Source organism: Gadus chalcogrammus, chromosome 20, assembly GCF_026213295.1.
Source record: "Gadus chalcogrammus isolate NIFS_2021 chromosome 20, NIFS_Gcha_1.0, whole genome shotgun sequence".
Taxonomy (NCBI): domain Eukaryota; kingdom Metazoa; phylum Chordata; class Actinopteri; order Gadiformes; family Gadidae; genus Gadus; species Gadus chalcogrammus.
Genome location: NC_079431.1, coordinates 20,720,277 through 20,733,000, shown reverse-complemented (window position 1 = coordinate 20,733,000; position 12,724 = coordinate 20,720,277). Strand labels below are relative to the sequence as shown.

Here is a 12,724-nt window from a genome sequence, read left to right as displayed (position 1 = left end):
TTGTCTGTGCCATTAAAGTAGAATTAATAATTGTTTAGTACTTTAACGGCACCGACAAAACCTAGTCGAAACTAGATGGTAAAAGTGTGTAGTTCAAAACGTGATGCAGCTTTTACTTCTTCGCCACCTAGAGATTGTTATGTAAGATCATTTAAAAAACCCATGTTATTTCCCATAGACATTTGACCGAGGGAACCGGGAGGCTCGGAGGCTGGACTTATTCTTCAGAGGTCGGACTGCAGTCATGTGATTGGCTGAAAACGAGGGAGGCATATGATTGGCTACAGAGAGTTTCTTGTTGAAAAAAATGCATTTGTGAATCCAGCCACGTCAGGAGTCTCAAAAATCCACACATAAATGCAGACCAGTTCACACACAAATGCAAACAAGTTCACAAAGGAAAAGCGTCTTGTTAATACAAGTTTAACAGTATGTTTATGTAACAACATCCAAATACATTTTTGATGAAAATTGCTAATATTTTTTTAATTAATATATTTATGGATTTTTATTACATTTATTTAAAACAAGGCAAATTTGTGTGTGGATCAGAAATGTGTTTGTGAATCTTATTTTTGCTTAGGGATTTATTTTACATTTATACATACCGATATCCACTTGTGTGTGCATTGAAATGTATTTGTTAGAAGAGAGTAATTCGTATATAAATCACAAAATACATTTGTGAATCCTTCTCTGTGCATTCATTATTAATGAGACTGTTCTGACCCATAAAAATGTGAGGGTTCCAGACTAATACACATTTGCGAATTGGTCTGGCGATGTCGGGCTTGGATATAAACACACTTCGAAACAAACAGATGCGGTGTCCTGAGTGTGTTCTGGTAGATAAATAATCACATTGAAACACCATGCAGCTCCACAGCTGAGTACACAGACACACAAACTTTCTGTGTGTGTGTGTATTCATCCAATCTAGGAAAAATAGCAACTGTATGACCATTGAAAATAACAGCATCACAAGTATACTTATTAGTGTCAAATCAACAAATGAAACAAACCTATCAAACTCTGTTTAAGTCTGTATCTTTGCCGAGTTGCGTGTAACGCCTCTATCCAGCGCAACAAATTTTGTTTAGGAAACGTTCTCTCTAGGGATTTTTTCTAGAATGAATGACCGTTATTATAATCCATTCCTATCAGTGACAAAAACAAGCCATTTTAGAGGACGAACATTGACAGGGGGAAATTATTAGGTTTAAAATAGGTTGAAAGATTCTTCTTTAAAGACACCCAGTTGCTCATTGCCCCGTTACATTTCATAAGGTGCAATACAAATAGACTGGACAAATTCAAACATCTTACAACTTTATGGTAGTAAAAATTAATGAATTATAATGACTGTTTGTTTGGGCGTTGTCCCTAAACTTCTGCAGCCCAGTCCACATCATTTGGGGTGGATTTTTAGATCTGCTCCGAAACCATGTCCTTGTCCTAACCTGCAGTGTGTTGTTCATGCCTCCCCGCTGGGGACTGAGCGGAGTCAACAGCCCTCAGCTCTACAGATGAGGCAGCCTGAGACTCGAGTCCACCGTCCTCATTGGCTCACCTGTCCCATGGAGGGGGATGGAAGAGTGTGGCGCTGGCCACTTCTGCCTGGGTCTGCTGCTCATAGCCTTGTTGTTAAACCACCAAGTCCCCATACCTGTTGGATTCTGGGAAAGGATTTTAAAGGGCATTTAAATGATCAACATTTTTATTTTGTTGGACTATTGTTAGGGGTGTACGGTATAATCAGTATAAAACACAGGTGTGAATTCCGTCAGACTTTGAACAATGACAATGTAACATGAATAACATTGTATTGTGCTACGGTATGAATTTTGACGTTACCGTGTGACCGGTAGACAGTGTTGTGTGTAACATGTTACATAGTAAGTAACACGTTAATGCAGCAACGTAAATACTATTTTGCGTAAAAAGTAAAGTTACACGCAACTACTGAAGATGAGGTAACGATACTTATTTCCTTTTTCTATTCGGCGCAACGTTACTTTTCCCAGGGACAGATTTGACAGCAATACTGCCCTCTCAGGCAGTATGCTATTGCGCAAGCACACAGGCGCAATAGTCCCTTCACGAGCTCACATTCCACACCGTACGAGACTATGGGGTCAGAACAGTCTCATTAATAATGAATGCACAGAGAAGGATTCACAAATGTATTTTGTGATTTATACATAAATTACTCTCTTCTCACAAATACATTTCAATGCACACAAATGGATATCGGTATATGTATAAATGTAAAATAAATCCATAAACAAAAATAAGTTTCACAAACACATTTCTGATCCACACACAAATGTGCCTTGTTTTAAATAAATATAATAAATGTAATATAAATCCATAAATATATTAATTAAAAATGTATTTGGATGTTGTTAGATTTATATACAAACGGTTAAACTTGAGTTAACAAGACGATTTTCATTTGTGAACTTGTTTGCATTTGTTTGTGAACTGGACTGTATTTATATGTGGATCTTTGAGACTCTCCTGACGTCGCTAGATTCACAAATGCATTTTTTAAAAGTAAACTTCACCGACAATGTAAAAACCCTGTCACTGCAGTCATGTGATTGGCTGAAAACGAGGGAGGCATCTGATTGGCTACAGAGAGTTCCTTGTTGAAAAAAATGCATTTGTGAATCTAGCAACGTCAAAAATGCACTTATAAATACAGACCAGTTCACACACAAATGCAAAAGAGTTCACAAATGAAAAACGTCTTGTAATTTCAAGTTTAACAGTTTGTATATAAATGTAACAACATCCAAATACATTGCAATAGGAAAATTGCAAATAATATTTTTTTTATTCATATATTTATGGATAGATTTTACATTTATTTAAAACAAGATACATTTGTGTGTGAATCAGAAATGTGTTTGTGAAACTTATTTTTGTTTATGGATAAATTTTACATTTATACATACCGATATCCATTTGTGTGTGCATTGAAATGTATTTGTGAGAAGAGAGTAATTTATATATAAATCACAAAATACATTTCTGAATCCTTTCATTATTAATGAGACTGTTCTGACCCCATACGAGACAGACGCTGGTAGCGTGAAGCTGTCTCTGCATCTCTTCCACAGACATCGCTTCCGCAGGCATTTTACAAAGCCAGTGCTTACGACCAAAAAAGCCAGCGTTGGAACGAGATAACAAACACCGTCACTATTAACCTGTGTAAGGACATGGTTTACTTTCAAAATGTCGATAGAAAGGGCTTTAAAGAGATGGTCAAAACACTCGATCCTAGGTACGCGTTACCTGCCCGCACATACTTCAGCCAAATTGAGATGTCAAAACTATACGTCAAGGTCCGCAAGCAAGTGGAGAAAGAAATGCATACTATTAAACATTTGTGTTTTTCAGAGATGGAAGTAACTTTTTAAAGTAATTTAGCTTTTTTTTTTCATGCAGTTTTGCTGCCTAACCACCAGTATTTTACCCCTTCAGTAGCATTTCTATCGAAATTAGTAGATAACATTAACATACTGGGATATAATACCGTTACCATCTATGCCTCAAATCATACTGTGGTATATATTTTAGTCCATACCGTACCGTACAGCCCTAGATATAGAGTGGCAAAGTCACACACCTTCCGGTAGAGCCCATGGGACCTATGAGATCGAAAAATATGAATGGGTTTCAATGGAGAGAAAGTAATTATCTTCTGGTCCCAGTCTTTATATGCCCCGGATTACATATATGTTGTTTGTGGATTTAAATGATAATTTTTCATTCAAAGAAAACTAACCATTTTCGTGAAGGAGTTTGATAATGTTAGGTTTTTTCCAAGGGAGGATAAAAGCAGCAAAAGAGGTGAAAACCATTATAAGTCGGGGCATGTGGAGAGTTTCAGTTATGCAGATGGGGAGATGGTCAGTCTTGTCCACGCCAGTCGCAGGGAGCGTGACGGCACATACGAGACGTGTAGTCTTCCTCTTTGTGTTTTCTCTACAGCCTCGGTTTAGTGAACAGAATATAAAGTGTAGTCTGTAGATCTCGAGCAAGTTAGCTGTTTGTACGATGGCAAAGAATCTTGTTACAAAGATTGAGCAAGAAAGGTCCCCCCCCCCCCAAAATATGGATTTGCGCAAAAAACCTGGACTGGGAACACTTTTCTGAATCCACCTCATGCATATAATAGTATGATGAAGAATTTTTTTTATCATGCTGAGATATTAACGTCTTCCTGTCCGCTCCCCCCCCTGCATACTTCCTGTCCCCCAGGGAGGAAGAGGAGAGCCTGCGGGACAAAATCCGCGCCGACCACGAGCGCGCCCTGCAGGAGGCCAAGGAGAAGCTGCGCAAGTCGCGGGCGGAGCTGCAAGCAGAGATCCAGACGGAGAAGGTGCGGGTGGTGGAGGAGCTGAAGAAGAAGGAGGCGGGGCCAAGGCCCCTCCCCCCAGTCCCCATGCCCAAAGTGGTGGGCGTCAGCGACGGCGAGCCGCCTGAGCCCGCCGTCAAGGAGAAGAGGGACAAGATCCGAGAGGTAAGCCCCCTGATGTAGGGTCTGTGGGGGGGGGGGGGGGGGGGAGGATGGTATGTGTCACTCTGGGCCTTCACACGTTCTTACAAATCCTCGATCCCAAGCAACTTGATGGGTGGAATCATATCTAGGGAGTGAAGGCTGTTGCAGTGTGGCATTGTATGAAGGCTGGGCCAATTTGATCAACAGACTTCATTAACCTTCCATCTCTTGCTAACCATGACTGTACAGTGTAGACTTCGTCTAGATTACAGCCACGCTTCATAATCAGCAGGACTACTGCAATTACCTCTGAACCGAGCTAGAGCAGATGAATGTTGTGTTCAGCAGTGTGCTGGAGCCCTCTCTGGGTGTGTCAGCACGGTTCAGGAGGAGTGGGAGGTTTGTTCGTCTCCAGGTCGGAGGGAAGGGCTGAACCAGGCTTGGGGAGAGAGAGCTGTTTTCATCTGAGGTGTTTTAGATTTATTCATGTTTGTGTGTGTGTGGAACGCAGGGGGAATGATAATATGCCTGATTATTATAAGTAGTATTAGTCGAGTGTGAGAGCGAGTGTCAGACAAAAACTCCATGAGCTTAGCCATATGCTTCTACCCCATGTTCCTTTGCATCTAAAAGGTGCCATGTGACTACCTCGTATCATGTACGCGTCTCGCTATGGGGCCACGCGTGAGTGCTGATCGCATTCCCAAGAAGAATACCTCCCCGTCCTTCTGTCTGTAAACAAACCCTTTGTTCCCGTCATAATTGTCCTTCAGTAAGAGAGAGCTACACTCTCCCCAAACCACGCAGAAGCTAGCAGCACACCGGCTGCAGCAAGGCATGACGGTTGGCCTGGTTGCTTTGCACAGCAAGAGTCATCAACAGACAAGGCTGCTGTACAAAAGTGCATTGTTTTTCATGCAAACAATCCTGTTATTTATATTTCTGCCAGAGGCGTGGGTTTCATTAGCTCTATTATGTTTCGATGGAGCATGGCGGTGTAGGTTCATTACCGAGCGGCTTCAAGACGCACACCGCACGTGTTGTTTCACAGTCTTCCACATGTGATGTCATTGTGATATGTCAGCATCGGTGCTCTCTGTCACATCAGACGTTTACCAGGAGTATAGTATGATGATGATCTACGATGATAGCATCGGCAGGAAAAAGAAGAAGTAATTAGATGTGCTCAAGTTGATTACTTCAGTGAGGTGCACTTGTTAGGTTAAGCATGCTCTTTATATTGAGTGTAAAAAGCCTTCTATTGGTCGGCCTAGAAGGCCTCTCCAGCCTTATCCTCCTCCAGCCTCATCTTATGTCTTGTAATGTATATATTTCAGTGACCGAATGGAACAAAATGACATGTTACCCTCATGACATCCATTGGACCAGAGCTATATGTAATTTTCTTTTCACACACCACACACATTACCATCCATTTGCTGCTAGTAGCCATTAGCCACCATTAGCCTTGTGTCCAAAGAGATAGTGCATACGCTAATAGGGGGAAGGCATGCTAGGATAAAGTGCTTTTTGTAAATAAACTGTTTCAGGGGTAAACAACTGCGTAAATCGAGTGTAATTGGATGGAATCAACTATAGCAAAAAGGCCCGCAGAACAATATGGACTTTGACAAACAAGCAGGCTTTTTCCTGCGTAAAGTACCGCAAGCCAACAGTCATTGTGAGATCTACCTGTGAACCAGGGCCCTCTTACCCCATAGAGAAGCTCCGCTACGACAACGCTTTGACCCTCTGCTGCTCCTGGTGGTTAACCACCACCATACAACATCTCACAACACATTCTGCCCACTTAAAAAAGAGCTCCAGGGTAACCAAGTGTGAAATCAGAAACATGCATTTTAAAGATGTAGAGGAAATAAAGAGACCACCAGTATGGCCCTCCGAGGCCTACCTTAAAGTTCACCGTAAGGGTAACTATATTCTCCAACAACAACCCTGCATACCCAAGCCAAACACTTTACATGACTCACAGGGGTGTGTGTGTGTGTGTGTGTGTGTGTGTGTGTGTGTGTGTGTGTGTGTGTGTGTGTGTGTGTGTGTGTGTGTGTGTGTGTGTGTGTGTGTGTGTGTGTGTGTGTGTGTGTGTGTGTGTGTGTGTGTGCGTGCGTGCGCGCTACAGATGCACGAGCCCATAAAGGGACGACACAGACTCCCTGAGGAAGCACAGAATCTGCCGAGAAGGCAATAAGCCCTCGTTCTCCCTCTCTCGCCCTCGCTATGGTCCTGTGCCATGTAGTCTGTGTGCGTGCCGAGCTCAGCTTTAACTCCATCTTATTCCTCCCCCTCTCTCTGGCTTCCTCTCTGCCACTCTCTCCCGCTACACCTTGCCCCTGGCTCTAATCCCGTTTATTGTGCTCTTCCTCTATGCTGATCTCTCTATTCTCTCTACTCTCCCTAATGTCTCGCTCTCACCCCCCTCACCGCCTCTTTCAACCCACCTGTCCCACATATCTATCTATCTGGCACTCTACCCGACTCATGTAGTATTCTGAATACTGCTGTGTGTGTGTGTGTCTGTGTGTGTGTGTGTGGACGGTGAGCACAAAGCGAGGAATTCTTAAGTTCTTTAAGCGGTCGTAAAGCCTTGAAAAGCACTGTACATAAATGTAGAGAAAATGAAAGTTCAAATGAATGGCTCCACCCGGCTAACATCAAACGATGCTCTATGAAGAAGGAGATCAGAGGACCCGTGGGGAGCTGCTTTAATAGGATACGATGAGGCCGTTTATTACGGGTTGGTTGCCATATTATGCTTTAATCAGCTGGATTTTAAATACATTTACAGTAGGGTAGGGTACACTCCAAAATATCATCCATAGTAAATCCATATTATTTACACTTGAGCATGCTAGTGCTAACCAGATTCTCACACAAATAATAAAATATAAATAAATATTCAATAAATAAATATATTTTATGATGGAGTTGAAGAACATTTCCATTTTAATATATGATGAGTTAAGAACAGTTGCATGCATGGTGGCTTACTTATACAGCAGGCACAATAAGTGTCAGCTACTGTGATCTACTGCCTAGCATATCTTCGGTTTATCAAATACCCAGATAAGCAAGTCGCACCCCTCCAGGTCGCTGTGATGACTGCGTCAAGTCAGGTGCCACTGCTGCGTCGTGGGCGGTTGACCTGTCGGCTGAGGACCAGGCCGGGCCTGAGGCCCCGATTGGGGCTGAGGCCCAACGATCAGCCCCAGCCTGAGGCCCAGGCTGGGGCTGAGCGATGGACATGTCGACTGAGGCCTCGTTGGCTGAGGCCCAGGCTGGTTCTCAGCTGATGGAAGAGAGTGGGAGGCTGGAACAGAGAAGCTAGCATACCACACATCCCACCAAGCTCTTCCTTCCCTGGGCTTCTGCCACGGTATCGGCCCACTGTTCAAACAAACCAACTGTTAAACACACAGCGGCCTGCTTTACTGATGTCTGCTGGGTGGGTGTGGTTGTGTGTGAGGGTGTGTGTGTTAATATACAACATAATACACACGAGAAGGAGTTTACTGGAAGGCTTCCAACATTTATGTCTAAAAAGCTGTAGGCCTATATTATTCCTGGGCTGTTTACAACGTCCTGTTTCTTTTGGTTAAAAAGTAACGTGTATACTGTCGCTATAACGGTTTAAAGCTACAGCCACTATCCATGGAGAAAGTCTGTCGTCAGTAGGTGACACGTCATGTGTTTTACTGCTGAAATGACCTCTACTGCTAATGGTTTGGGATCCAAATGAGTCAGAATTATTTTATACTGATTGAACACTTATATATTGATTAATTCTACGGATGCACGCAGTTCAACTCAATTCTTTGGTAATGCTGTGTTCTTGAGCCTATGCTGGGATGGACTGCACAAGGGAGGATTTTATGAATAGAGGTGAATTTAGTGTGTTGTTGCTCTGTAACAACCTGTGACGGCCTTATCCCATCACACCAGGTCTGGTATGGTGCTCCGGAACAGGTCTTGGCTGGGTGTTCGGTGGGAATCCTCCATAGCGCCACTATTTTAATCATCTGTTAGTTTAGTTTTTAATGAGCTCGGTGGGAGAGCGTTGCGGCGTTATGCTAGGTAGTCTTAATATTACATGACTCACCCGCTCCTCAGTTGTTCTCAGAGGCAGGGTGGTAGAGCGCAGCTTGGAAGGAACGTGTGTTTTTAAAAGACGAGTCATGGCTCTGTTGCTCTTGGAACGCCAAGGGAGTGTCTGCAAACTTCCAATGCTACCACTAACTGAACCAAACGGTAGTGGGAAAGAGTCAGCTGGTAACAGGAACGCGAGTTACAGGGACAGATGCTAGGAATGGAGCCGGAGGGTTTGGTATGGCTGCTCTATCTTCTGTTCTGCTGTACTGGGTTCAGCCCAGTGGAATCCTGAGCCCATTCGTTCCAGTGTGACTTCAACTCTCTAAGAGAGTCTTCTTCTCCTGTCGTGACTGATTTACTGACAGGCCTCATAGGCATGGTGGGGGGTTGGTGTTTACAGCTGTATGACCTCCAGAGGTCACTCCTTACTGCGGCTGTCTAGGGCTCTGATACATCACTTGGATTGATCCCTGTAACACAAGGCTCCACAATGCATGTGATCAGCAGGCAGAGCAGGTCTACAGCAGCTGCTTTGGAGATGGAGGTGCCTCTCAAGAAGAAGGTCACCAGCTCTACCGGTCGCCTCCTACTCCTCCTGTCCTTTAGGAAGTGGCTCACTGCTGCTGACAGGCCACTGGTCACCGTGCTCTGACATCTCCGTGGCTGTGGGTCTATTGCCAAGCGCTGAGAACCCTTATGGGGGACGTTTCCAGTCCAGAGCTATGAGGCCCTTGTATGCAGTGTCAAATAAGTCGCCTAAAAATAAAAGATGTTGTTCTGAAGGAACAACATCTTTTATGCAAGCCTATATGCAAGCGTCAGTCTTTGCTAAAACTAAAAGATGTTGTGAAGGCCTGTACAAGCGGCAATAGGCTTGGACACATCTGCGCGATAAGGCGTTACAACAGTTAATAGATATTTTTTGTGTCACACACATGACACACAGCATGCGCAAGCTCACGTTCAGTGACTACTATATGTGACAACGCAATGCAAGAGAGCGATTGAGGACGTTAAGAAGATACTAAGAAAAATTAGAGAATAGCGCCGGACAGTCAGATTTTTTTCAGTTATCGTGGCCTTTTTTGTGACTTTATGAAGTTAAGATTTAGCCTCATGTGCTTGCAGTTAACGCACGCTTGTTGCGCTGATCGGTTGACAATTCCAAAACGCCTTGCATTCGTTTAATATAGGCGTGATTTCACGGTACAAACGTAAACGTGTCAATACTAGTGCGAGAAAAATCGACCTCAACTGTCGGCCTGGGTCGGGCTCGGACTTATCTTGATGCCTGTCGGGCTCGGGTCGGGCTTGGTTACTTCTCTGTCGGACGCGGGCGGGGCTCGAACAGAAAAATGCAGACCGTTCCACACTCTATTGCAGTTCTATGACTCATGCACGCATCCAAAGTTGTTTTCTCAGCCTAATCTTAAATCACACAATTTGCTAGACCGTTACACGGCTTCCCTAGAGAGACAAACCAATAAACCAATAATAGCAAACAGTAAGTAGTGCCTTGGATTGAATCCCCTCCCCCTATTTTTTGCTGAGGAATTGTGTCTAATAAGCTACCTGATTTAACGATTCCTACCAATGTTAGATTTAGTTTTAATGTTATGCAGCAAGAGTGCACTTTACTTGCTGTTTACCTTTTGAAACCAATGTTCATTTTGGGAGTTATGCAAAAGTCTCTGATTGTACTTGAATACAAGTCTAAACCACGTCAACATTCTTGTTGAATGTTCATACTTTGCAGAATTGCACTTGCACAATTGATTGAAATCGGTTTGAAAAAAAACTTTGGCCTAAATGGTCTGTTATTCTTTCAGTTTTGTTACCTTGTAGGGCTATACTTTTTTAAATAGGGAAATAAGTTTGGTGATACTGTTACTTGCAAAATAGTCTTAAAAACCAACATGAAAAAGAATTGTGATAAGATTGTGGATCGTGATCCTGCCTGAAAGAAATCGTGATATGTTATTTTTGCCATATTGCCCACCACTAGCACAGGCAATCGTAAAAAGGAACAAGACACGTTTACTCAGATGATGACAGCCTGGAAGACAGAGAAAAAGAATGCCAATGCCATCACTTTCCAAGTGATGGCATTGGCCTCCATCATAAAGGGCCGTCCAATTACAAATCAACTGTTCGAAGATGCTGTTTGAATAATGTAAAATAAACTAACATAAGAGACAGCAAACGGCAGACAAAGCTCTGAAGAGGGTAGAAGCATGTGCAAAGGATAAAGCAGTGGTTTAGGGACGTGGCACCAAAGTTACAGCCCTTACTTGAAATTTAGGTTTTGATTTTCAAAGCATTATTCCAATAAATCTATATCCTTTCTTTCACTGGCACCAATGGGACTTAGGAAAAAAATTCCTGGCATCCACATGATAAATGGTGGCAGTATTCAGCCCTGCAACCTCTTCAGTGTGTGTGTGTATGCGTGTGTGCGTTTATGTTTGTTTGTGAGAATGTGGGGCATGCATCGCGGAAGGTAGAAAAGCGGTAAGTAAGTATTCCAGCTGCCATCTTAGCAGACTCTATGGGTTGGAGAGAGGGAGGTAAGGGTGTTGGTGGCGTATTTGTAAGAGAGAGGAGAAAAGGGGGGCTTGAGGTGGCGTTATTTAAATCAATCAGGCTGACTACGGAGGTCAATCGGGGCAGAGCAGCTTCACTCAGCCAATCAGAAGGCTCCTGCAGACCTAAGATGGATGCTTCGGGGAGCCTAGCTGATTTCTTTCTCGTTTCGCAGTGGCACACGTATTGGCCGCACTCTCAGCACGCTCAAAGCCTCCTTATGAATATTTCAAGTGTGTGTGTGACCTTGGTGCATCAGGATAAGGTTGTGGGAATCCCTACTGTTCTTTTCCCCTCTCAGGCTGGATGGCTTGGTGTCACATCAGGCCTCCTGTGTGCCAGTGCCGGCAGACGGACAGACAGCGGGTACCTGTTTGACGGGCACTTGGCTGGCATTGAGAAGGTCATAGTTCCTAGCGTACACAATCCCCCCTCCCCCCAGGTGTCAGGTAGTTGATGGCATTTCCGGTTGACAGGCCCCTTAGTCTGCTCCACATCCACCAGGGCATTCTGCAGGCCTGCGTGGCACTGGGCAGCAGCTGTCCTCTGCCTTCACTCTTTGGTCAGTCTTGTGGTGTTGGGAATTCTAGTACACTAAGGTGTTCAAACCCCAGCCACAGGGTTCAGGTTTGAGATCCCTTGGCAGTCCCCGACTACCTGTCTCTTATTACTAATTAATTAATCTTATCAGCATTGAATTTAAATTGCCTAAAGTGAATCACTCATCTTTTCACCACGCTCTACCTTCTAGTGCTAAAGCCCAAGGATGGCATGGGAATGCATAACCAGACGGGTGATCAACAGGTTCTCTTTACGATGAATGGATTTTGATTCAGAGGATTTCTGCAGCGTAATATTAGCAACCTGTTTACTGCTGCTAAACTGGAATTTCCATAGCCATTCAGTGTTAATGAGGTAATTGAGAGGATAGGGTAGCTTGCATCAGTACCCCTCTGCATGCATCAGCCAACCTGGTCAACTCATAACATGTGCTAAACTCACACTGACCTTTACCAGGCTTGAGCCATGCATGCAGTCAACACAGCTCTAGTTTTTGTTTATTTAAGTCTCAGAGATGTATAGAGAGCAAGACTCTGTCTTAATAACTTGGGTCCATTTAAGGCAATTCCAAGGCGAGGCACAACATATAATGTTGCATGATTATTGCGTCTACCCTGGTTTTATCAACAGTCGGCTCAATGAAATTAATAAAGATAGACGGACCAGATGATAAAGGACGTCTGCAGAAACAGACCACAGTATAGTTAGTACATAGTACATAGGGCTGCTAGATTATGGGAAAAATCATAATCACGATTATTTTGGTCAATATTAAAATCACGATTATTCAAACAATTATTTTTGAGTTTGAAAACATGTTGTATTTATTCAGCATGTCTCTCCCAAAAAAGACGTAACTGAGAACTTTGAAATTTCGGCTTAGAAAATAATATGCAGATATGTATCCAGCTGTTCTGCCCTTTCTATAAAACATTAAATATAGTATTAAATATATAGTAC

At 43.3% G+C, this 12,724-nt stretch overlaps 1 protein-coding gene across 2 annotated transcripts in view; it reads left to right on the top strand.

Moving 5' to 3' along the window:
- Positions 1-12,724, top strand: part of man1a2 (mannosidase, alpha, class 1A, member 2) — a 95,528-nt gene that overhangs the window by 38,056 nt on the left and 44,748 nt on the right. For both annotated transcript variants that reach the window (XM_056579404.1, XM_056579403.1), the window contains exon 3: positions 4,273-4,534. In XM_056579404.1, the coding sequence (XP_056435379.1) occupies positions 4,273-4,534 (262 nt within the window). The remainder of the gene's footprint in view (positions 1-4,272; positions 4,535-12,724) is intronic.